We start from the raw sequence: 27,089 nt of genomic DNA, 5'->3' as shown, positions 1-27,089 counted from the left end.
AAGTAACATTGAATTTGGCAATGTTGAGGTTATTTGTGAGGTTATTTGTAACATTGAATTTGGCGATGTTGAAGTTATTTGAGCTCTTTTGGTGGAACAGTGGAGGTAGAAGCCTGATTGGAATGGAATTATGTTGTAGAGAAGCTGAAAAGTAGGGTGTTAATTGAAGAGGGCTGTGGAGTCAGTGGAGGTTTTTAAATATGGGAGCCCCTATACCATATTTTTGGGCTTGGAGATGATCTAGTAGAGAAGAAAATATTACTAATAAAGAGAGAGGGGACAGTTTCACTTCAGCAATTTTATCATGTATCCCCACTGAATAAATTTTTCTTGAATGAATTAATGAAGGGATAAAAAGTGTTTTCACCAGATGCAATATATTTTTTATTGGTGCTAAATAAAAAGTGGGATAAAGAACACTTTGTTTAACACCTTCTTTTTCAGATGATTGTGAAAATTGATTAGGTTTCAGTCTTTCTTGGTTAGAGTACCACCTTGAGTTTTACTTTTTCACCCTGGTGAGCCTGGTGTTTCTCAGGTCTTTACAAATGGTCTCTTAAAGTATGCTGCTGTGATGGGCTTGTCTAACCTTTTACTTTGTGTCCTTTTTTCCCCCTTTAACCTTTTAAAAAGTTGGTACCTATTTAAAGAAATTGGCAACCTATTATGAACTATTACCTTAAATGGCAATGAAGCACAATGTGTGTAGGAACATTAAACAAGCACCTAGATGCTCAGTGTTCAGATGTTCAGTCGCTCTTTAACCTAATAATTTTTAGGTAGTATTTTCAGAACCTACAATTTGCCATTTAGTTTGATGCTTTAAAACTGTTATCTCTCGGGGCGCCTGGGTGGCTCAGTCGTTAAGCATCTGCCTTCGGCTCAGGTCATGATCCCAGGGTCCTGGGATCGACCCCACATCCGGCTCCCTGCTCCGCGGGAAGCCTGCTTCTCCCTCTCCCACTCCCCCTGCTTGTGTTCCCTGTCTCACTGTGTCTCTCTCTGTCAAATAAATAAATAAAATCTTAAAAAAAAAAAAAAACTGTTATCTCTCTTATTAGCCTCTGTATTTATTGAAACTTAATTAAAACTTTTAATTATGGAATATTTCAAGAATATGGGAAATTTCAGAAAATAACAAATGCTAATATACTTGCCATGCAGATTAACAAGTTTTAATTTTTCTTATTTGCTTCAGATCTTTGTCTTTTAAAAAATACTGCAATTTACAGTATATAAACTGAGGCGTAATGAGGGGGTTGATGGAAAGAAACGGGATTAATTAACTTGGTGAAGAGAAGACTTAAGACTTAAAGTAGGATGACTGGTGTGTTCACCTACTTAGAAGTCACTAATGTGGGAAAGAGTGCATAAATTTGATAACTTAAGTACAGATAGTTTTTTTTAAGTATGTTTATGGTCAGAAAGCAACATCCAGGAGTCAGTTATTTTATGGTCTGTACTTATATGGAAATTTTTATAAAACATTGAAAAACATCATTGTTCAACCTATACAGATGTGATTTTTATTAAGTCAACAGATATCATGATTTCCCTGGTATCTTCACTAGAAAAATTGTTAACCAACAATATTTAGAGAAATGACTATATTACTGTTTAAAAAATTTAAAGTCACGTGCTATAATTTTTTAAAACATTAGAGAAAGTGAATTTTTAAAATGTTTGTAATGCTTTTTGAAACATGGTGTTTCTTTCAGTAATTAGATTTTAACAAGGTAGGTAGTGTCATTGTCAAAACTTGTTTTTCCTCTCAATTGTAGAATATATAATTTATTACTAAGAAAAGTGGCCTAGAAGTTAGAATAGAAAAAATGAGAACTAATAGGCCTGACCCTTTCAAACATTTTTTCAGTTTAGGAAGCTGTGAGTGGCAGAGGATGAAGCCTCATAAGAAGTGATGATTCATCTCAGAGCAAGGCATAGGGAAATATTCTGGTGGACTCTCTTTGTCAGGGCATGTTTCTGACTAATATCACAGAAAGCAAAAGAAAGTGCTCTGTTTTTTTATCGGTAGTTAAGTTTTTACTCATAAATATTGAAACAAACAGTTCAGACCTGAATGTTAAATAATGGCCATGGCAATACCTTTTTTTTCCAGAAATAATAAATAAAGCATATATATTAAGTGCAGTGTAGTAACATCACAGAATTTTTACTCTCTATGTATTTGTGCATAGAGAGGCATTCATAATGCCTAGTCAGTTAGTTAATAATTTACTTTCCTGTTTTTATATTTTTTGTTTACCATATAAATTCATCTGAGTCCTGATTTTAGTGTTTTTCTCTACTTGAGAAAGAGGGGTAGTGAGTGTGTGCCAACTTCTTTTATATAATGTCGGTGTTAGGGCTATTTAAGAATTTCCTCTACTAGCGCAAAACAGTAAGAAGTAAAGATTAAGGTCATCATACCCTTTGATAAATATTTTTTTTGGGTTCTGAGTGGATAATCCTAGTTGTTTGGGTGTAAAAACTTGAGTTAGATTTCCAAAAGAAGCTCATATTCAGGAATGTGTGGTGTTCCATAAAGTTGTGATATAGTGGAACAAGTGTAAGGTCAGCAAAACCCTTTCTCTCTAAAGAGCTAAGGCTAGAGAATCACTAGAGTTTTGGTTTAGTGAATTCAGGTTTTATTAAGGGACAGACAGAAGTTCTTTGAGTCTGTCCTCCAGAAGTCCATAGGTTGGGGTGGAATGAGAATTCTGCCTTTCTCAGATAATTTGAGCCAGGACCTTTTCAACTGGACCAGTGTGGAGAGAGTGAAGATACACACTCCTAGTATGTTGTGTATCTATTCCATGTATTCTCTAGAGTAATATGTGAACATGTTTGGGGTTTGTGAAATGCTGTCTGACTACTCTTCTTGTTCTTAACTGGTATTGATATGTTTTTCTAGACACTTGTTTTTTCAAGGGCATTTAAAGAAAAGCTTTCTTTATCCTTAAAAAGTAAAATTAATATAATTACGGAGGTCTCTTTTATAATATGAAGACTTTGGTTTTTAGTTATGAACCTAACTAGGTCCATTCTTCCTAGGGTGGGAAACCTGGGGTTAATAGAATTAAGTAGTTGGGGGAAGTAAATTAGAGAGTATCAGTCTTATATAAATTTCATTTTTAATAAATCATTATGTATGTTGATTTATATAAAACGTGTATATGTGTATATTATTTATCTTTTCCTTACTTTGTTCTTCATGCTCCAAGTGCGTTTTCTAATTTGATTGGAAACAATGGAAGAGCACTTGCTTCTTGCTTAAGAATGAGTTAGGATATAAAGTAAACTTCTTGGGTGGAAATTATGAATAGTTAAAATTGCCCTTGAGAATCCTTCAGTTGGACACAAGTTTGTCAAAACACACTGTCATAGTATGTTGTGTCATTCATGTCTTTTTTCCAGACTTGGAAAATAATCAGTTTCTTCACATGAACTAGGTGAAAAAGTTGGCTTGCTTTAATGGCCGTGATGTGTGTATATATATATATATTTTTAAAATATTTTATTTATTTATCTTGAAGAGTGAAAGAGTGCATGTGGGGGGGAGGGGCACAGGGAGAGAGAATCTCAAGCAGACTCTACATCCAATGCCGGGCTTGATCTAATCTCACAAAAATCAGGAGTCCAACACTCAACCTACTGAGTCCCCCAGATGCCCTTGTATATCTTTTTAAAAAGGGGAACATGGTTTTAAACATTGCAGTGCAGCAGGATCCTCACAGTTTGAGATGCATATGGTGATTCAAACATGAAGGGAGCATCATATTTTTATTGCTCATCCCGTATTCACTCTGGAGCAAGTATTCAGTGTATTAAATAGTGGCAGAATCTCCAGTGTTATTGTTTTTGTCTATCTATAACTTTTATTTGGCATGTTTTATTTGGTTGATTCAAATAAGTAAATGTGCCTGTGATATAACTCTACTGTATTAACTAATTGATGGCAGTAATATATAAGTTAGGAATAAGGGGAAAAATCATTTTTAGAATTTACTGTGAAAAATTACCCTCCTTTGAAATGGCATACTAGAGGATTATAAATGTAATATGTCTACGAAGGCTGATGTTTTCTGAATTCTGATCTTGACTGCGTTAACTCTTTTACAACTCACTTTTTAGAAGTAAAATATAAATATTCCAGTTTATTTTTCAAGATCTGGTTTGTGGGCATATAATTCTATTTTAAGTATTAAAATCTTAAATTCTAATTTTACTCCATTCACAACCTACTCCCATCATTCCAGTGTTTTTATCCCTCACCTACATGATATCACTTTGACTCCCCGCCCCCCAATAATTCTCTAGCAGCCATGATTGCCAACAGCTAATTATTGACTTTATGTTCATTGGGAAATATAGTTTGGCTGTTTTGGAGATTTTGTTATTTGTTTATAATGAAAAACACAGTAACTGTATTTTCCTAAAGTTACTGTCAAGCAGTCAGACCCCTTTTAGAGTTTCGAAACACAGATTTGAAATATGAAGGATCTTAAAACTTGCTATGTGGTATTTCAGAATAATGTGTACTAGAATTCTAGCCCACTGGTTATTGGTTAATATCATTTCACAAAGGGAAATATATTCCTGTCAGATTTTTTTCTTCCCTCTTTGAATGTTCAAAAGGGCAATTAATTTCTTCAAGACCCTTTCTTTTTTATGTGTATGTATATCTAATCAACATTCTGAAGATTCAGATAATCAGAGGTGGCCACTTCTGGCCAATAAAAATAGTCTTTTGGGTTTTAGTCTTTTATAAATTATATGCTGAGGTGTTAAGATTTATTATTAAAGGAATTTTTTCATTCATTTGCCATTTAGTAGGTCATACTAAATAAGGGATAAAAATTACTGAGGTAACTGCTACATAGGACAGTTTATCTTAATGTGTATTCACTGTAGTCTTATAAACCAGAAATTTTATTTTTTTTTTTTACGATTTTATTTGAGCGAGAGAGAATGAGAGAGAGAGAGAGCACATGAGAGCAGGGAGGGTCAGAAGGAGAAGCAGACTCCCTGCTGAGCAGGGAGCCGGATGCGGACTTGATTCTGGACTCCAGGATCATGACCTGAGCCGAAGGCAGTCGCTTAACCTACTGAGCCACCCAGGTGCCCTAAACCAGAAATTTTAACCGTGAACATTATGATGTGTCTTTAAGACCTCCAACTTGAACGTCTTTTCCTTTTATTTGGACCTCAAATCCAGAACTTAATTATTCTCATCATTGTCCTACTACTACTGTCCCTATGTTATAAAACCTCAACCCTAGATCATACCAACCTTTGTTCCTTTAGGTGTTGAGATCAAACTTTTGCCTCTGTCTTCAAAAATTTTTTCTCATTGTCTTTTGAATAGTTTCAGCAGATCTCAAAGAAAATTAGAGTCATTTTGGTGGAATTCACTTTCACCACCTTTTTCTCTCCTCATTCACTTTCTGCTTCACCATGTTACAAACATATCTGCATTTCCAAGTATCCATCCCTCCCTGCTCTTCCTGCTAGCAGTCTTATCTCTACCTCATGCTTTTATTCTTATTCTTTCCTATAGTCTCAGGGACTCTACTCCCTTAGTCATAGCCTTCTGATTATTCAGCGTTTCCCTCTTTCTTCTGTCTCTCCCCTGGTTATGGAATTGTGCTCAACTCTCTCCTGTATTTCAAAAACTGTTGACCCAATGTATTTTACTATTTCTTGCCCTTTCTCCTTTTCCTCTCGGCCAGGTTCCTTGAAAAAATAGCTTGTACCCATTTTATTTCCTCATTTTCTCCCTTTCATTTACCCTTCAACCCACTGAAATTTGCTTTCTCCCCCGTTTTTTTTTAAGGTATATGTGCTAAACTCACCCAAGACCTGAGAATGGCCAAATACTGTGAACTCTGTAACAGCATTTGAAACATTCTCTTTTCTTGTGGTAACACTTTTATCATATGACAACTCTTTGCTGATCTCTTTCTTAGGATTCTGTTCTTGGCCCTTTACTCTCAAGAGGTTTTTAGGGGTTCATGTGGATGGGTTCTATGGTATCCATGTGGCTTCTGAAATGAAGTACAAAATATTTATATATGTGTATGTCTGTTTTCTTAGGGAGAAGGTCCACAGGTTTATTTATATTTGACTTAAAGCAATGTGTTCACTCATGGTTTTAACTACCTTGAAGTGATAACACTGAATTCTCTATTTCCAGCCCACACCTTTGATAGGGAATCCGAAACTGATTATCTTACTTGATGGCACATGATCAGGATTCCAAAGCAGAATTAATCAGTCATCTTTCCTCTTCCTGTATGCCATCTAGACATATATACGCCACCATTCTACCTCTCCTAAATCAAAAATTTGGGTGTCCTGCTTCTTTCCCCTTCATCTTCATAGGCTATCCCACCCATTCTATCTTTCAAATATGAGTATCTCTCAAATCCATCTTCTGCTTTTTCTTGCCTCAATTCCACCCTCTTTATCTTTCATCTGGTCTATTGATATAAATAACTTTCCAACTGGTTTGCTGGCCTCTAGTTTTTTTTTTTTTTATTATGTTATGGTAATCACCATACATTACATCATTAGTTTTTGATGTAGTGTTCCATGATTCATTGTGTGCGTATAACACCCAGTGCTCCATTCAGTACGTGCCCTCTTTAATACCCATCACCAGGCTAACCCGTCCCCCCACCCCGTCCCTTCTAGAACCCTCAGTTTGTTTCTCAGAGTCCATAGTCTCTCATGGTTCATCTCCCCCTCCGATTTCCCCTCCTTCATTTTTCCCTTCCTGCTATCTTCTTTTTTTTTTTTTTTTAACATATAATGTATTACTTGTTTCAGAGGTACAGGTCTGTGATTCAGCAGTCTTACACAATTCACAGCACTCACCATAGCACATACCCTCCCCAGTGTCTGTCACCCAGCCACCCCTCCCATCCCCCACCATTCCAGCAACACTCAGTTTGTTTCCTGAGATTAAAAATTCCTCATATCAGTGAGATCATATGATACATGTCTTTCTCTGATTGACTTATTTCGCTCAGCATAATACCCTCCAGTTCCATCCACGTCACTGCAAATGGCAAGATGTCATTCCTTTTGATGGCTACATAATATTCCATTGTATATATATATACCACATCTTCTTTATCCATTCATCTGTTGATGGACATCTTGGTTCTTTCCATAGTTTGGCTATTGTGGACATTGCTGCTATAAACATCGGGGTGCATGTACCCCTTTGGATCCCTACATTTGTATCTTTGGGGTAAATATCCAGTAGTGCAATTGCTGGGTCGTCTGGTAGCTCTATTTTCAACTTTTTGAGGAACCTCCATACAGTTTTCCAGAGTGGCTGCACCAGCTTGCATTTCCACCAACAGTGTAGGAGGGTTCCCCCTTCTCCGCATCCCCGCCAACATCTGTTGTTTCCTGACTTTTAATTTTAGCCATTCTGACTGGTGTGAGGTGGTATCTCATTGAGGTTTTGATTTGGATTTCCCTGATGCCGAGCGATGTTGAGCACTTTTTCATGTGTCTGTTCTGCTGGCCTCTAGTTTGACCCACCTTTAATCTGTTCACCAAACTTAAACCTGAGTAATTTTTCTACAGTATGTTAATTTTTTTTCAATGACTCTGATTGTCAGGAAAAAAAGTGCTTAGATTGAGATTGGGTCTCTGCTTACATCTTTATTCTTATTCCATGGGTCTCCAAGTGTACATTATATAGGGTTTTTCTTTTAAGCAGTAAGTCTGTTATTTTAGTTTTCTCCTTATACCCTTACCTTTTCTTTACCAGACAACTCTTTCAAGTCCTGTAGATCTCAACTTCTGTGCTTATCTACCTTCCTTCTCACTCTCTTAGATATTCCACCTCTGTCTTCCTACAGTTTTATTATAACTCTTCTTAGCCATACTGTAAGCTTGTCATTCAGAGCAAGTGTGGTCATAACCCGAAATGTATTTTTTTTTAATCTTTAGAGCCTCACAATGTGTCTAATGTTTCGTTGGTGATCTATAGATATTTGCTGATTAAATAAATGACCAAGATGTAAAATTTGTTTTCTCATTTTGACCTTTATACATTTTAGATAACTTTAAGTGTTAGTAATCTTTTTACTGGTACAAAGTACAGTGAGTTTTGAAGAGCAGAGTTCTGTAAATCTTATTTATACCCAGTGTCTGACGGTTCTTGGTAAATCAGAGAAACTCAAATATTTGTGAATAAATGATTTACAGGTCATCATGACAAATGAGCTATTACATTTTTAAAGTGTTAGTATTCAACCTGAGGAAGAAAAACAGATAAAACTAAATTAGAAAATCAAGTAGTATAGGTTACTTCATTTTCTTGACAAGTGTAGTTAATATTAGTCATTTTGATGAGACCTCAGAGTTTTAAAGTTTCCTCCTGTAACAACAGTGTGATCTCATTACCAAGCCCTGCTGTTAGATCTCTTCTTAGAGATTGGGTGTATTATCTTGTTAGGATTTGTTAGGTTTGTGAATTAGACTTCATCCATTTTTATTCTCATGCCCTGCTCTTTTTTGAGAAGGACAGGGGATTCAGGAGATTATAGTGGGTTATGTCAAAATGATGGAAGTAGTGGTCCCAAATACCCCTTTTATTCATAAAACATACCTGAGGCAGAATATTCCATGTAGCAGAATATTCCATGTATCATATATCTTTTGTTACGATGTTGCATTTTGAAAACACTAACTTATGTGGTAAAAGGCAGGTTCTGAGGCCGAATATATTCATTTTTCTGTCAAGACCTTTAAAGACTTCTGGGTTAATGTCAAACATTATGAATAGAATGCTTATCTTTATAGTCTCTTAATCTAGATAGAGAATTTAAACTCCAGTCCCCAAAGGCATTGTTTGTTGTGTGCCTTATTTCTCCTGCATGGATAATAGTAACTCTATGTTCTATCCTTGGGAGAATTGAGAAAAAAGCCACTCAAGTCACTTTCAGTTAAGACTTAATTCTTTCACAGACCCTGTTTGAGAAAGGCTCCTAGAAAGCAGATTGTTCACTTAAACTCAGGTCACTGAATTCTTAGTAGGTGGAAACTCCTTAATTACTATTGATTTGAGACCAAATTGAATGGTGATTTAAGAATAAAAGATAATATCCCTAAGAGAGTTGTTCTCAAAGTGTGGTCTTTGACCTGCACTTGTTGGAAATGTAAAATTCTTTTGCCCCATCTCAGTGCCATCTGATCTACTGAGTCAAAATTTGGGATGAGGAGTAGAGGCAGGGGCTTAGTTTTAGCTAGGTGACTGATGCATACAGAATCTGTTCTGTGCTGTCTGTTGACTGTTGCTTTCATTTCTCCTTCCAGATTCTCCAGACAGTATTTACCCAGTGTTAGAAAAATCTAGATGTGATTCCCTGAGTCATTTTGTTCCCAGAAATGCTCTCCTAAGTTCACTCCCAATGAGTAGTTGAAATTTAAAGTCAGCTAGCTAGGGTGTTTATTTGCAAATTAGGTCATTTTACTTTCCTGATTAAAATTCTTTGGTGTGATATAGGGCATCCAAATCTTTTTTTCCCAGCCATTTTCATACCATTTCCTTATTGATTTGCAATGCAATCATTTGTGTTTTTTTACTTTATCTTTGTTGTTTCCGATTTCTAATCTAATTGTATTTTGCTCAGAAAATAGGGTCTATATCAGGGGTCAGCAAACTAATTTGGTCACCTGGAGCCCAATAGTAGTTTTATACTTTTAAAGTGTTGTTTAAAACAAAAGCAAAGGGACACCTGGGTGGCTCAGTCAAGCGGCTGCCTTTGGCTCAGGTCATGATCCCAGGGTTCTGGGATGGAGCCCCACATCTGGCTCCTTGCTCGGCGGGGAGCCTGCTTCTCCCCTGTCTGCCGTTCTCCCTGCTTATTCTTGTTCTCTCTCTCTCTCTCTCTCTCTCGCTCTCTCTGTGTCAAATAAATAAAATAAAAAAATAAAACAAAAGCAAAAACAAACGACAAAATATGTGACAAAGTCTGCATGTGGCCTCCCAAATCTAAAATATTTACTCTGTCTTTCTGCAGGAAAAGTATGTTGACCCCTGATCTGTATGGTACTTATTCTTTGAAATTTGTTGAAATTTGCTTTATGGCCTACTATACACAGACTACTTCATTAAACTTTTATAAATGTACTTGTGAAGAATATGTATTTTCTAATCATTAGGTGCAGATTTCTGTATAGTTCATTAAGTTAAACTTACTAGTTTCACTGCTCAACCCTGTATAACTTTACTGAATTTTGGGGGGCGTTGGTTTGACCTCTCAATAATCAAATATTGAACTTTCACTGATCTTGGACTTGTGACTTTCTTCTGGAGTTCTATTTGTTTTAATTTATTTTAAGGCTCTTTCATCAGAGCATGCAAATTGAAAATTTTTATATTTTCTTAGTGAGATGTAATTTTTATTATTATGTAGAGAGGGTTTTTTTTTTTTAAATCCTTTATAATACCTTTTGTTTTAAAGTCTGTTTTGTCTGATTTGATATTTTTGGTAAAGCCACCAGCTACTTTGGTTATTATTTACAGGAAGATCTTATTCAATACAAACTTTCATTGTCCTGTGTTTTAGGTGTAACTCTAATGTTCACTTGATTGCTGTTTAGTAATTCTGTCAATCTTTTGAGTGTTAAGTTTAATTCATTTACACTTACTGTGAATTTTGATATATTTGGACTTCTTCCTCTTTGTCTTTATTAATCTATACTTTGTTTATTTGTGACAACATACTGGGTTATTCTTCAGGTCTTTATTTCAGGTCACTGCTTTTCTCTTTAGCTGCGTCTAATCTATCTTTTAACCCTTCCATTGATTGTTTTTAAATTTAATAAATATATATTTTTATTTTTAAAAGTTATATTTTCAAATTTGCTTTGTCATTTCTTATTCATTATTTTTAAATTCTCTCTTATTTTGTTAAACATTTCAGTTATTTTATATGTAATTATTCTAATATAGGACTCAGAGATTTTTCCAAGTATTAAACTTTGTGATAACTTCAAGGATATAAACAGTGAGAAAGAGCAGAATCAGGGTGTGGTCTGAACTATTCTATACGGCCCCCCTGGTTCTTTCTTTCCCACATTGGACACATGCTCTTTGGCCCAATGTAATCAATGAGGTGTCTTAATTGAGGACTGTAGGAAGTCTCTGGATTATAAAAACCTCTATTTCAGACTCTTGAGCGGTATTTCATAAACTCTGCACTATTTACATTTGGGGCTAGGTAATTCTTTGTTGTGGGGAGACTGTCCTGTGCATTATAGGATATTTAGCAGCATGACTGGCCTCTACCTACCAGAAGCCAGTCATACTCCCCACTCTCCAGTTGTGATAACTCAAAATGTCACCAGATATTGCCAACTATCCCATGCGAGGCAAAACCATCCCTGAGAACTGTCCTAGAGACTTACATACTTATTGTGACATTGTCCAGGGAGCCATGCCTTATAAACCTGTAGATTATAGTTTTGTTATAATAAGCAATCTTAATCCAGGATGATGCTCCAACAGTGTTTCATAGATAAAGACCCCTTATAGTCAATATTATTTAGTCTGTTTGCCAGAAGGTTTAGTTGTTTATTTGTCAGCATGTAAACAGGGAGATCAGATCATCTGACTTCTTTCTCCCCTTCCCCAGCTGCTTTAATTTTTTCCTTCTGTTCTTAAGTCTCTCTGTTACCATTATCTCCTTTTCTCCATTTTTCTTTCTTTCATTATTTACCAAATAATTATCAACTATCCAAAGTATTCCCAGACTGTTCTATTTGCTAGGACACAACAGTGAAATCTTTTTTTGTCAAGAAGCGAGACAACACATAAATAAACAGGAATATGTTAAATATTAATTAGTATAAGGAGAATTGAAATTTTGTGCTTTGAGAGATAGGAAGTGGGTAGCTGTTCTGTCTTAGATTGAGTAGTCAAGAAAGTCCCATCTCAGGAAGTATCTTGTGTCAAGGAGTCAGTTATATGAACATCAGAAGAGCATTTTAAACAGGGAACCCTTAATGCAAATGCATTTAGATGGAAACGTGCTTGATACTTCAAGAAGAGAAAAAGCCAGTGAGACTCTGAAAGTAAAGGGTAATGTGAGATGAAATCAGTGAGCATAAAACAAAATTGGAGAAAAGATGGGTAAGTGCTTTCATGTCTTCCAATGTGACTGGCAGTGGTAAGACAGTATTGGAGACTTGTCCTTGGGGATCTGTAAAACTCATTTTGAAGGGATGTTATAGTAGTACCCACAAACAGGTGTTTTTGTGTTTCTTTTTCCTTTCTTCAGCCATAGTCAGTGTGGTTATTAAAAAACTTCATGGGTAAAAAATGTGTCAGGAGAATTTTTCAACATTGGTGGCAATTACGTTTTAATTAATTGGCTTTTCTTTTCTCTTGTACAGGTTAATTTGTTGAATTTGATTACTTCTCCAGCCTCCTCCCAGCAGATAAATATCATCTTGTTTTGTTTCAGTTTCAGGTTTCTCCTTGTACAGATCACTGAGAATAATAGATGGCTTTACCCCGTCTCACAGGAGCTTTGCGCTCCTTTTCAAATGTCACCAAGCAAGATAATTATAATGAAGAAGTGGCTGACTTAAAGGTAAACTTTTTAGATGAAAACACTATAAATGTACAATGGAAGCAGATAATTGACATTCTTTTTTTTAGTTTTGTATACTTAAAAAAGTGGTAAGTTTTCTCTTGTTTGGTGTTACACCAGGAAAGGGAATGGGTAATGATGTTTCTATGAACATACTTACCTTAAGCACCTATGACTGTATTGTCAAAGAGAATAATCAGAACTATGATAGAGAATTCTTTGTTAGTTTTTGTTGCTAAGATTTCTGCCACAGTTAATTTTGTAATTTAATCCAGTAATTTAACTCTGGATCATCTGAGTAAGTTTATGGGTCTCTGGTAAAATTTTTATCAAGTGGACAGAAATAATGTCTTTACCATAACATGGAAAGTATGAATATTAATGTCTTAAAATCAGTAGCTGATCTCATAATTGACTTTGGTATGGTCCTTATAATTGGTTGTGGACTTTATAGGCCTGAAGATACATAAACTGTATATATCAACGTGTGAGCTCTATATATGAAGGAACTGACCCTATGTTGTTTTTTAAAAAACAACAGTCACTTTGATGACTCTTTATTTGACTCTATTGTAGAATATTAATGTTGTTTTCTAATAGGTTGGAATTTTATTGCTTACAGTCCTTATGCAGTTTTAGAATTAATGCCTTCATTTAATGATAGATACTAGGAAGATTTGTTAACAATCTTTAGATAGATTTTTCCTCTAACAGTGATACAGTTTTGCTACAGAAAACAGTTGACCTTCTTTACAGTGGGAGCTGTTTGCATTTTCATGGCAATTAAAATAAAGGTATAGTCTATACAGTTAATTAATATTACTATCTTAAACTTGAATTGTTTTCTCTCCTCACTTAACCAAAGCCCCTTTTGCAAGTTACTTGTAAAACAAGTATTAAACATACAACAGAAGATTTTAAAATTTGAAAATGCATAAGGACTACATGCTTATTTCATGTCATTTCACTTATTCTTATAGACTTTTAGACACTTCTTTTTTTCCTAAGGAAAGTGGCAGATCTAATGAGCCTTATTTTATTTTTTTTCTCTCTCTCTCTCTTTTTTTTTTTTTTAAAGAGAGAGGGAGCAGGGGAGGGGGGGAAGGGTGGAGGGAGAGGGAGAAAGAGAATCTTAAGCAGGGGTGCCTGGGTGGCACAGTCGATTAAGCATCCAACTCTTGGTTTCCGCTCAGGAAACCTGGGATTGAGTGCCACATTGGGCTCCATGCCTAGCACAGAGTCTGCTTGAGATTCTCTCTCCCTCTCCCTCTGCCCCTCCCTCTCATGCTGTCTCTCTCTCTCTCTCTCTCTCAAATAAATAAATACATCTTAAAAAAATAAAATCTTAAGCAGGCTCCATGCCCATTGCAGAGCCCAGCATGGAGCCCAACATGGAGCCCAGTGTGGGGCTCAATCTTACAACCTTGAGACCATGACCTGAGCTGGAACGAAGAGTTGGATGCTCAACTGACTGAGCCATCCAGACACCCTCTAATGAACCTCATTTTAATGTAACTTTTTATCTTGGAGATATGTCCAACAATATAAAAGAGGGAAAAGTAAGCTGAACCTTTTTGTGCCTATAACCCATTGAAACAATTTAATTCAATTTATGGCCAGTGTTTTGTTTGTTTGTTTGTTTGTTTGTTTCAGTAATCTCTACATTCAGTGTGGGGATCGAACTCATGATCCCAAGACTAAGAGTCGCATGCTCCTCTGACTAAGCCAGTCAGGTGCTCCAATGGCTAATCTTATTTCATTTCTACATTTGTCCATTTTCTTACCCCTAAGCCCAGATTAATAAGCATTAGTTAACATTTTAAATTAGAAGACTGAGGCAGGGAAATAATAATGAATTATGCAATATCATCACTACAAACCAAGATGAAAATTATAGTTTTCTGTCTAATCCACTACTTTTTTATTTGGTCAGAGGGCTTCATGAATTTTAATCCATGGGTCAAGGTCAATGGTATGAAATAAAATTTTTATTGCTTTCTATGTCAGTTCTTAAGAATGGAAATATTTATAGTCTCAAGAAAAGATTGTGAATAGATAAGAATCTCCTGGATGCCTAACCTGTTTTAAGATCATACAATACTGATTTGAGTGTATTGAACCCATAATACGAATCTGATTTTCCTTAAATACCTTTCATCAAAAAGCATGACATATACACTTATATGTAATATGTATGATCTAAGCTATATTTAAAAAAATGGAAAAGAAGTATGTGGGATATTACCAGTTGTTGTTATCTGGATGTTGGACCTTTTCATCAGTTGTTTTTTGTTTTTTTTGTTTTTTTTCACCTAGGCTCCATACCCATCACGGGGTCCAAACTCATGACTCTGACATCAAGAGTCACATGCTCTACCTACCATGCCAGCCAGGCACCCCTGGATGTTGGACTTTTTCCTTTGTTCCTTTTTCTTTTGTTGTATGAAAATAATTGCATAATGAATATTCACTGTGATTGAAACTATGAAAAATAAAGTTTTTTTAAACATATCTTTTAAACAGACAAGATTTTTTAAAATCACATTTAAATAAAGCTCCTTCTGGGAGTTTAAGTTATTAGCACCACGCTCTAACCAACTGAGCTAACCGGCCACTTTGGGAGTTTAAGTTAAAAAGCAATTTTGAATTCTTGTGGGTGGTGCCACGTTGTATAATGTAATGCAAAATGTATGTGGTAAGTGATGGCTTTGAGGAAACCATTAAGTAATGTCTCTATTATGCTGTTTTAGGTGAAGCGGTCCAAACTTCATGAACAAATTGTAGATTTGGATATGACATGGAAGAAGATAGTAAAATTTTTGAATGAAAAACTGGAGAAGAGTGAAATACAAAGTGTAAATGAAGACTTAAATGATATATTGCAGGCTGCAAAACAGATAGGTATAGTTTTGTTTTGTTTTGTTTTGTTTTGTTTTATAGAGCCACTAAGGTTTGAAAATAGATTCCTTTTAAATTGTATACCATATAGGGAAAGGCTCAAGTTTGCAGACAATTATTTATAATTATAAAAGATAGTCTTATCTATCTAGGAGCTCAGGATAGAGTCATAGAAGCAGAATTAAATTAGTAATTATTATACAATCATTCATGAGGGATTCATAGGAATTTAGAGTTTGAAAACCACTATTATGTTTGAAATAAGGAGAGGGTAAATAAAAATTTTAATGTAGCTTGAAGGAACCTTAAAAGCCATGTAGCTCAATTTCTTATAGAGGCCCGCCAACACTTTGTGAGGGGCAGCACTGAAGCTAAACTTTGCTTCAATTCCTGTTGCACACTAATATTCTCGTCAATTGATTATATTTGAAAGAAATTATAGAGATTGCGATACCATATATTAATATAGGTTACTTTCCCAAGGTTAAAAACAAAAACAAAATAAATGATTCTTTGGTAAAACATCTGAGTTTGTTCATTTGAGATTCAGCCTCTCTTTCTAAACTCTGATAACTAAAAAGCATAGTTAACACAACTGTAGTTCTAAATTTTCCAGATTCAGGTTTGTACCCAAAAAGTTCATGCTGATACTCAGCCCTATGAGATCTGGCCTCCACCTTTCTTCTGATCTCGAATCATCCTTGCCCTCACCAACTGTGCTTCATGAGATGCTGGCCTTTTCTCACTTCTTCAATCCCAGTTGGTGCAGGTCGTGTTATTCCCTATGTTGAGAATGTACTTCTGTCCTACTCTTAGAGTGGGTAGATCCTTTCTTGTCGTTTTGAACTCAGCTAAAAACTTATTTTCTTAATGGGGCCCTCACTGACCATCCAGTCTCCAGTTGTTACCCAGTCACGCTTTTATCTTACAACCTCAGTAACATTTTCTCCATAATGCTTATCATTATCTGATATTTGCCTTGTTTGTTTATTGCCTGTGTTTTGCTACTAGGATGTAAGTTTCATGAGGATAGGATCTTATTTTTCTTGTTCTGTAACACTTCATCCTTGGTGCTTGGAATTGTGTTTGGCATGTTTTAGAGCCTTAAGTTTCACTTGATAAATAAATGAAAAAGTTTTCTCAGGTGATTTCTTGGTAGAGGAAAAATTTAGATCCTTTATCATATGCTGGTTGGCAGTTTTCTTCCTTACACTAACTTTGGGGAGGGTGTTTCTGTTATATCTCATATACTTGACTTATTTATGATCATCAAAGCTTTATATTTATTTTTCAAATATTTCGACTTTGATGTATTATTTAATTATCGTTGGTTTGTAATGTATAATATTAAATTTAATGGCCTCGTTTTAAGTTGTTCAAGTACAAAGTGAATGTCATGTTATCTTTTTGTAGTTACATTATCTTCTGAAGTTCAAGGGCTTTATTAAGTAAGGGATTTTTTTGTTTAAGCCTAGGGGAAATGAAGTGCACTTTGATGAGATTTGTAATAGCATTTGGCATAGAATCACACTTTTATATTTTAAAAATACAGAAATCTAGAGGTAGTTAGATTCATTGGAAAATTGTAGTGAAAATATAGTCTCCAGTTTACCAACATCAACTTGACTAGGATCTTAACCTTTCTGGACTTCACTGTTTTCATTTCTAAGATGTTAGGGCCATTGGGGAGAGGGGGGGTCTGACTAAAATACTTTTTCAAAAACTGTAGAAGGTGTCTTTCCTCTTCTTTAGTTCAGTTGTAAAAATAACTCAGAATACTTAGCAAAACAGTATTAAAATATTGAGTTTATTCTGTACCATGACTAAATTATTTCTTTATTTAAATGATGTGGAAATTAAGATTTTTAAGAAATTAGGTACCCTTTAGACAGCTTCCCTGAGTATCTCTGACAAGTCAGAAATCATTGCTTTAAATATCAGTTATTAAATATAATCCTAGGAGTTTTGCCTGTTGGCAAAACATCTGATTTACACTCAGGGACTAATCTATTCATTGATGTGTTTAAGGAATTGATTATTTTGAGATGTAATTTCTCAAAAGAATATTTTCATGACAGAGAAGACCTTAGGGTTGATTTAGGCAGATGCTCTATTATATCTACTTTATAATGCTGTGTTTAACTTGAGTAAGTATTAGTTTTATTGAAACTAATAGTTGACTAGTAGCCACTCGTTCTGAATGAAAATACTGCTGATAATAGAAGTGTAATTAAAATAAGCGACTTTGAAAAATTAGTCTCATGGGAAAAATGTTTTTGTGATTTCTTACATTGCTCTTTCACACAGGTAATTTGGTGTAATTGTATTAAAGAGGTAGATTTAAAAGAATAAAGAAAGAAGAACAACCACTTATATTTCAATTGAATATAATCGTATAAGGTACTTATTTAAGACCATGTATAATGTCTAGTCATTGTAATGGGTATTTTAAGCTGATGAGGGACATCAGAGAACATCGGTCCAATCCCTTCACTTAGTATGTAAGGTAACAGAACCCATGAAGGTTAACTGAATCCCATGGTTGATTCGTGGTGAAGATAGGCTAGACCCAAATTCTGAAATAGAAACATGATGGAAATACTAGATTCTTTCCTTTACCTTGTAGTCAGATGTCATGTTCCGTCAAGTCTACTTTTCCCCTATTCTTAAATTCACTCTTTCTGTGTTATTTACCATTGCTCTAATTTAGGCTTTTAACATCTCTCTGAATTACTGTAGTAGCCTATTGCCTCAGCCTTCCTTTCTTACTCAACTTCTTCACTATTACTAGACTGATCTTTGTAAAAAGCAAAGCTCATTTTTTATTCCCATATTACTCTTTAGATCAAATCCCTTAGAATGGACATAAGAAAAGCTTCTTTATGAATTGAAGCAATTTACCTTTTCATTTCCTTACCATTCTATCATATGCAACTTTTACTACTAATCATATACAGTGTTAACTAACTTAATTTCTCCCAACAGTGCTTACTGGTTTTTTTCTGTCTTTTTATATGTTTAAAATAACTTTACGCATTGTGTTCACCTGGTAAAATGCTTCTCATCTTTGAAGAAATGGCTTAGGCTTCATTCATGTCCTCTGTTACTCTTTTCTAATCTTAGTAGTGTTCCATTAGACTATCATCTATTCTGTACTTTTTTATAGTATGGAATACTAATACCCAATATGGTGCAATGGATATAGTAGATGTTCAGTAAATAAGTAAACTATTGAGAACTCAACTAAAAGTACTCTGTGATCTTTATTACTTCTGATGCTGACAGCATTTTTTTTTTGTGGCTAAAGTATTTTTTTCCTCTCAGATTTACATTTAATATATTCCCATACCTTTTTACAATTTTATTCTGCCCCAAGATTATTTTAATAATAAAACTTAGCTTTAGGGAGAAACCATTATAAATTATTTAAAAGTAGTATTCTTGGCCCTTAATCTTATACTTAGTTTATTTAAATACTCATTGTAGACGTAACTACCTCCTCCATGGATTTTGAAGGGTAAGCATAGTCATATTAACCTATATTCAGTTGGTAATGAAACTTTGTCAATATATTTTATGTGCTCTAAATAGAAACATTTTTGAAAATAAAGAGGTCAAGATTGAGAATGGCAATCAGTAAAATGCATCATGTTATTAGGCATGTGTATCTGTTACTTAGAGTTTTAAATGCTCATTTTGGGAAGCTGATAAGACTTCCACAGTGTAGATAGGAAAACTAGAGTGGGGTCAAGAATGGAGGAAAGGTCAGTAGAAAGACCCTGCAGTTCCCTCCTACTCAGCTCTGTAACTGAATGTCTCCCAGAGCCAGAACAGAATGATCTAAGGATTTTATTCTGGTCTGAATACAGATTAGGACTCAGCCAGAACTGAACTAGTTTTTTTCAGTATTCATTCACATTATTTCACCATACACAGACCTGTTTGTTTTGATTTCTCTGTTTTATAGCTGCTACTTTATTTGGGTTTTGATGTTCTTATGCATTTTACCTTTAATTACTTTGTCTTTAAGAAAAGTATGAATCAAAATGTAGGTTGGACAGGAGTGACTTACAAAGTGTAGGTTAGGGAATTTGGTAGTCCATTATGTTTTTTGAGTTGTAAAGGAAACAAGATTTTACTATAAAAAGTGAGGAATTAAAACTCAGGGTAGAAATCAGTTTATGGAAAAGGAGGCTTAAAAAGATACTAGGATCTGGAAATTCTGTCTATGGAAGTAAGGCTACACATTTAGAATAATAAAGGCCTGTTGTGTATTTGAAGTGGCAAGAAGTTTTTCAGGAGTATTTGTGAAAAGTAGCTATCTTGAAACTTGCAGATTCCACAAAAGTTTGGAGTTCCATTTCCCATAAATTGGCAGACAGGTTAATTTGGAACAGCTGTCTGTGGAGAATAACTGGAAAAACTGTAAAATATAAAATTTGTTTAATTATGTCAGAGTCTACCAAAACAATGAAGAATTACGGGGTTGAGATCTGGAAGCAGACATAAACCCAGAGAATGTGATCCTGGCTTTTGGGCCACTTTTTCCTAGAGGTGACTGTCCATTCCAGAAGAGGAAGCTGGATGGAGAAGAGGAGAATGAGAAGAAGACAGATTCAAAGGACTAAGATGACAAAAATGACTAAAATGGCCAAAAGAGGAAATAGAAAATCTGAGTATTTGACTTAAAGAAATTGAATCTGTAATTAAAAACCTTCACACAAAGAAATTTGTATGCCTTGGTGGCTTTACTGGAGAATGTCATATAATGTCATTTAAACAGGCATGAGGTTATTATTTGTAGATTAAAGAAGGCTACAGGCATATAATAATTCAATATACTATTTTCGATTGAATCCAGAATTGGAAAAAAATAATAAAGATATTTTTGGGACTATTGTAGATATTTGAATATGTACTCTGGGTATCATGAGGTAATATTAGATCTGAAGTAAGTCAATGGTTTAGTGGCTATGTAAGTATATCCTAAATCTCAGGAGGTGCATACTGCAGTGTTTATAGTGAAGTGTCATGAAGACTGTAATACACTGTCAAATGGATCAATAAAGAAAAATACATGTGAAATGTGTGTGAGAGGGAACACAAATGCACATGAGTGCACAAAATGTTACTGGATTAATAAATAGGGGAAAAAATAGTGTGATTCATGTAATAAAGGTTTGAAATCACATGATTAGATGAAGAAAAAGCATTTTTTGAATATCTAAAATCACTTCTGATAAAAACTCTTGGCAAACTAGGAAAGAACTTTCTAAATTTGATAAATAATATATATTTAAAAAGCCTAGATCAAACATCATATGTAATGACGCAGTGTTGAAAAAGCTTTTCCCCTGAGATAGGAAATTAGATAATACCCTTGACCACTTCTTTTTCTCACTATACTGAAGGTCCTTGCTGAAAAGGCAAGAAAGAGTATAAAGAGTCATAAAAACTGCCATTATTCACATAAAAACTGCCAGGTCTTAGAAAATGAACTTAGCAAGGTCCGTTTAAAAATCAATTTTATTTCTGCTTACCAGCAGCAAATTTAAAATGCTATTTACAAAATCATTAAAAATCATCAAATATCTAGAAGTAAATTTAATAAAAGGTGAGCAAGATTTCCTCACTGAAAACTAAAGTATTAGAGAAATTAAAGAACACCTAAATAAATGCAGTAATATACAAAGGATTAGAATACTCGTTATTATAAGATCATTCTTACCCATATTGACCTACAGATTCAGTGCAATCCCAATCAAAATCTCAGCAGGGTGTGCATTTGTGTGTGGAAATTGACAAGATAATCTGAAAATTATATGGAAATTCAGAGGCAAAGAGCAGCCAAGTCAACCTTGAAAAATAAAGAGGGAACATTGACTCTACTGGATATTAAGACTTATTATTAAGATTAGTAAATTAGAAGTGAGATGTTGGTCTAAAGATAGACAAATAGACCAGTGGGATGGAATAGAGTCCAGAAACTGACTTGTGGATATTAGGGCTCTTTCTTTACCATGAAGGTCCTCAGGTAGTGAAACATGGCTGTTTTTTCAGTACATGGTGCTGGGTCAACTGTATATGCATATGAAAAAATTAAACCTGTACAGATAATTCTAAGCAGCTTACAAAATAAAACATGAAGCTTGAAATAATAAATCCTCTAAAAGATAATAAAGAAGAATATCTTCATGATCTTCATATATGGAAAATTTTATTAAATAGTAAACTTTCTAAGCACTCATAAAGCAAATGATTGGTAAATTGGATTACATTAAAACTGATATTTTTTATTCTTTGAGAGTAAAAAGACAAGTCACAGGAGAATATAGCTTCATATATAACCCAAAAGAGAATTTGTGTCTATATTAAATATGAACTCCTACAAATTAATAAGAAAAGGTAATCCTATATAAAAAGGAGCAAGAGCCTTGTAGAAGACAATTGAATGGCCAGTAAACACGAAAAGGTGTCCAACCTTATTAGTAATCAGAGATGCCACTCCATGCACATCAGAATGATAAAATTAGAACGATATACCAATTGTTGCCCAGGCTCAAGATTGTGAAATAAGAATTCTCATCCACTACTGACTGTGTTTTAAATTGGTATGACTGCTTTGGATAACTGTTTGACAGTATCTACTGTGGTTGGACAAGTGAAATTTTAAGTCTTGGTATATATTAATCCTGTAATGTGTACATAAATTTCCAGTAAAAATGCCTGTGCATGTACGCAAAAGACCAGTGCATTATTTGTAATAGCCTTAAAGGGGAAACAGTCCAATTCACTGTTAAATAGTGGCATAAAGTATGATATGTAAACTACCTTATAGTAATAATGAACTACAGCTATATGTAACATTGTAAATGGATCTTACAGTGTTGAATGAAAGCAACCAAACACAAAAGAACAGATAGGATGATGATTCTGTTTATATGAAATTGAAAACTAGTCATGACTGATCTCTGATTCAGAAGTCAGGATTTTGGCTACTTTTGAGGAAGTAGGTAATGACTGGGAGTGGATTTCTAAGTTTCTGGGGAGCTGATAATACTCTCTATCTTGAAGTAGTTATCCAAATTAAGTAGGTGCATTCATTTTGTGATAAGTCTTTGAGCTGTATGTATACTGTATATGTTCTTGTTTTATTCAATAAAATACAAATTATGGCTTTTCATATCATTTTTCTTAAAATATTTCAGACTGATAAAAATATAACAAATGCCTGTGTATTCACAGTTCAGCTTAACACTTGGCTATCTTTCCTTCAGTATTTATTTTTTAAGAAATAAAATCTTTTTTTTTAAGATTTTATTTTTTGAGAGAGAGACAGACCGAGAAAGAGAGCTCAAGCAGGGGGGGAGGGGCAGAGGGAAAGGAAGAAGCAGACTCCCCACTGAGCAGGGAGCCCAACATGGGGCTTGATCCCAGGACCCTTGGATCATGACCTCAGCTGAAGGCAGACGCTTAACTGACTGAGCCACCCAGGCGCCCTTATGAAATAAAATCTTAACGATATGGTCAGAACTTATGGACCCTGCTCAGCCTTTGTTAACCAATATCATAAGTATAATAAATTTGTATTATCATTCTCATGCTTATTTTTATTACATATATTTATACATTCATAAATATGTATTAGGAATGTATTCAGCTCAAATATCAAAGCCTACTATGGTAACAGAGACCAAGTGGGTTTACATGTTTCATCTCACAAACTCCCTCTGTAGGATTCAGTAACTTGGTAATGTTAAGACCCAAGGCTGTAATGGCTTGGCCTTTTCTTCTGTTTGTTGTCTTTTGTTCACCACCTGCTCCACTTCTAGCCATCGTATCTGTGCATTAGACGTTTCTCCTTTAATTTTTTGAGTATAGATTATGTTGCTAGATTTTCTGTTAATCAGACCACCTTTTCATTTCTGAATAAACTCTGCTTTCCTATAGTTTACTTTTAGATATATGGGTGGATCCAGTAAGTTAATACTTTATTTGGAATATCCACAACTATATTTTTTATTCCATATTTGTTTCTGTTTTGTTTTCATAAAATCATTTTCCTATAGTTTAGGATGATTTAAAGTTATCAGTTAATAATAGATGTGGTACAAATACAATTCTGTCATTTACTAGTGAGTAGCTAATTAAAATCACTAATCTTGTTTCCTCATCTGTAACAGTGATGATAATTCTTATTTTGTGTAGTTGTGATGTGAAGCAATACTACAAATGTGTAGAGTAAAGCCTGGTAAATGGCTGTCAGTAAATAATTTTATTATAATCTAGATGTACCAATAGCCATTGGTAAACATATCGTTGTTCTGTGTAGTTGTTGTGATAAATGTATGTGCTCAGTGATGTGAAGGAACTGTGCATAAGGGCAGGAACTGTGCTTCGGTGAGTCAGGAAGGTATTCATCAAGAAGGACACTCTGGGACAGATTTAGATTTTGTTTTAAATGGTTAGGGTCAAAGTTGTTAAATTTATGTCTGTTTCACCAGAGAAATTACAAAATAAAAGAGCTGAATAAGTGAATTAAATCATAGATGACTTTGCAGATATATCAGCTGTATAAACAGGCAATTCAGATTACTTGAATATGGCAAAACAGCTGTAAATTGAATGGACATTGTAGCAATGGCAAAAGTTGGAAATAGGATCAAATCTTCAGTTTATAAAGTTTTAGTTTATATTATTCAGTTACAAGTGGTTATAATTTCCTGAGTAATTTGCACTTCATTCCTTAGTAGAGGCATTTTTAAGGTTGCAGTTGATGTTCTTTATAATATTACCAAGTATAATATTACTAAGCATCTGATAAATGGATACAGAACTGAAGTCTATACTTTACATCATCCTTTTTTTTTAAAATGTTTTCCCTTGGACATTAAAAAGTTTAAAATGCTAGTTAAATATCAGTAAGCTATGTGATTTGTTCAAAGGTACAGTTTTTTCAGTGATGCTCAAAGTAATGGTTTTACTGTAGGAAGCTCATATAAAATTGACATTTTTATATTAGCTGTTTGGTTGCTTGGGAAGTCATAATTTGATGCAGGATTTTATAGTAGTAGAAATGGCAATATAGTGGCTGGGTGCTGACTTGAAGTCTACACTGTAAGATGAATATTCATATTTTGTAGTGAATATACATAAAATTGGCTGACTTTAAAACATGGGGAAGTGCTTTGGACTATTTTTAATCTCTTGTACTTCTCTTTTTCTCTATCAAGTATGTTTCTCTGTTTGCTTTCCTTTAATTATTTGCTCACCGTGAAGGCAATAATTTCTGTGTAAGTGCAGGAATAATTTTAACATTTAAGCAACTCCTTTAAATTACTATCTTGAACATTTCTTGAATACTATGGCTACTTAATGTGAGGTTTTGCTGGAGGTGCTTTGATGCAGAGTTACACTCTGAAATAAATGAAGGTCATTCATTATACTAAATTGCATAACTAGGCAATTTTAAAGTTTAGATGACATAAATTATTCAGTTCATCCCCCAAAAAGTCATATGGTAGATGCTTATCTGTATTACATCATAAATTTGACAATTTGGTGATTATTTGAAAGATGGTATAATGTAAAAAGAAAACATAATCCTGGCTCTTGTAGTCTTAATATGTTATTTAATCTCAGTATATTTGAGTTTCTCTGTCACATGAGGAAGATACTTGCATGATTCATTTTAGACGATTTTAGATACTATTCTTGTTAAAAAGCCCACCCCAATGGCACTGGAGGGGAATATGTAAAGGGAAAGAAATGATTGGGGAATGGAATAGTGTATGTTTAAGCAGAATCCTTACTTCTGTACTTTTTTTATATATGTAATGCTGTCCTGGGAAAGTTTATGGCACAAATATTTTACATATTTGTAAAAAAATGTATCATAATTATCGGTTAAAAAATCAGCTAATCTCTGCAAATATAGCATGTTTCTAATGGCTTGGCTGTGTTGCTGATACTTTTAACAAATGGAATGAACTTCAGCTGACACTGATGCAGGGTTATAATATTACGGTATTTACAGTTGCAGATCAAGTGTTTGGTAAAATGAACACTTAAAAGTTTTGCATAACATGAAAAAGTAAATTTGACTGCTTTGAACATTTCAATACTAAAATATAAATCTAGAAGATACTTATAGAGTATTTTCTACTGAACATTGAAGATGTAACTGGTCAGAGAACTCATTTGTTAACAACTTGTAAATTGAATATTAGCAGTTAAGGATGCAAGCAGTTGATGGATGTTTTTATTCAATTAAAATTTTTTTATTCATTCTTCTTTAAGAATTCCCCAACTATTAACGTGTAGGTTATTTGCTAAAAGTTATAGTTTACAACCCTTTAATTCTTAGTATTTTGCTATCAAAGGATATAGAAGTAAATTTTGTGTCAAGAATGATTTAAGATTATAATCATCACTGAACTATGATTTTAAAAATGTGTTTTATAATGTTACAGTGATCAGCTGCCAATTATATAGTTTACATTTCACATCTCATTTTCTCTCAATGTAACTGGGAAGTACGCAGGGCAAGAAGTATTTATTATTAATACAGAATAGTCTAGTGACCTAACTAAGCATATCTCTTTAAATGTGTTACAGTTGAAGTGCCAGGTGATAAGAGCCAGTTTTCTGATTTACAGTCCAACTTGTATAGTGTTTATGGATAGAAAATTTGATGTTCAAGTAGTTAGGTATCTAGACTAGCTTTCTTAAAGGTTTGGAGATCTTAAGTTTCAAGCTTTGACAATTGATCAGTGTATATCTTACTCTTTTCTGATGTTTTATCTTGAGGACAAAACTAAGCTGCTTAAAATCCGTCCAGAAAGATTAGCACAGGCAGTCGTGTGAAATAGAAAAGGGTTGAAAATCGGAGCAAATGTTAAGTTGCTGAAGAGCTTTTAGCCTACTAAATAATCATTTAAAAGTTCACCAGTCTTACATTGTGCATAAAATATAAAATAGTATTACGATGTACATAAAAATAAAGAGGTTATTTGTGAACAACATCCTCACAGTTAATCTCATAAATTTAATTTTGGGTACAGTGTAAGAAAAGGACTACTTATTACAAGTTTCCACTCTAGAAGCACACCACACGCGTTTCCTAGGTCTCCCCCTTCTCTCCCTGTGGCGCATTAGTTATGCTCGGGTTCAGCTGGTCGATGGACAAGCGCGGCTTCCTGGAGGTTTCCTTTCTCCTGCCATTTCTGTTGAGGGGAGGTGGGGCCTGCCAGACCTTTGACAAGTCAGACATAGATTGCTTTCAGTCTCCTCAGATGTTTTCTCCGTGTTTTACAAATACCTTTCGTATAGTTTAGTCACCAAAAGATCGGAGTCCTGGCTTCCTGGGTGGGCAAGTGTTAGTAAACGGGGTGGTTCGTTTGTTGCCGCCCTGCGTGAGGCCAGGGTTCTCTGCTCCAATCCTGAGGTGCCTTCTTATCAGGGTGGCCGGCTAACAGCCAGTGCCCTGTGCTTACGACGTCATCATGTGCGGACCGCGCGAACGAACGCGGGTCTCGGTTCTGGGCGGGGAAGACACGTGTGGGGTTG

The 27,089-nt window shown here is 34.6% G+C and overlaps 1 protein-coding gene across 1 annotated transcript in view; it reads left to right on the top strand.

The window, feature by feature from the left end:
* ASCC3 (activating signal cointegrator 1 complex subunit 3) overlaps positions 1–27,089 on the top strand; it is a 354,273-nt gene that overhangs the window by 7,052 nt on the left and 320,132 nt on the right. Inside the window, exons 2-3 of the mRNA XM_034991607.1 lie at positions 12,495–12,623; positions 15,374–15,524. Coding sequence (XP_034847498.1) covers positions 12,534–12,623; positions 15,374–15,524 — 241 coding nt within the window. The 5' untranslated portion in view covers positions 12,495–12,533. The remainder of the gene's footprint in view (positions 1–12,494; positions 12,624–15,373; positions 15,525–27,089) is intronic.

The sequence above is a fragment of the Mirounga leonina genome, unplaced genomic scaffold (genome assembly GCF_011800145.1).
Source record: "Mirounga leonina isolate KUSES-001 unplaced genomic scaffold, KU_Mleo_1.0 Mir_53, whole genome shotgun sequence".
Classification (NCBI taxonomy): Eukaryota; Metazoa; Chordata; class Mammalia; order Carnivora; family Phocidae; genus Mirounga; species Mirounga leonina.
The sequence above is the reverse complement of the archived record's forward strand: the minus strand, read 5'-3'. Positions and strand labels throughout refer to the sequence as shown.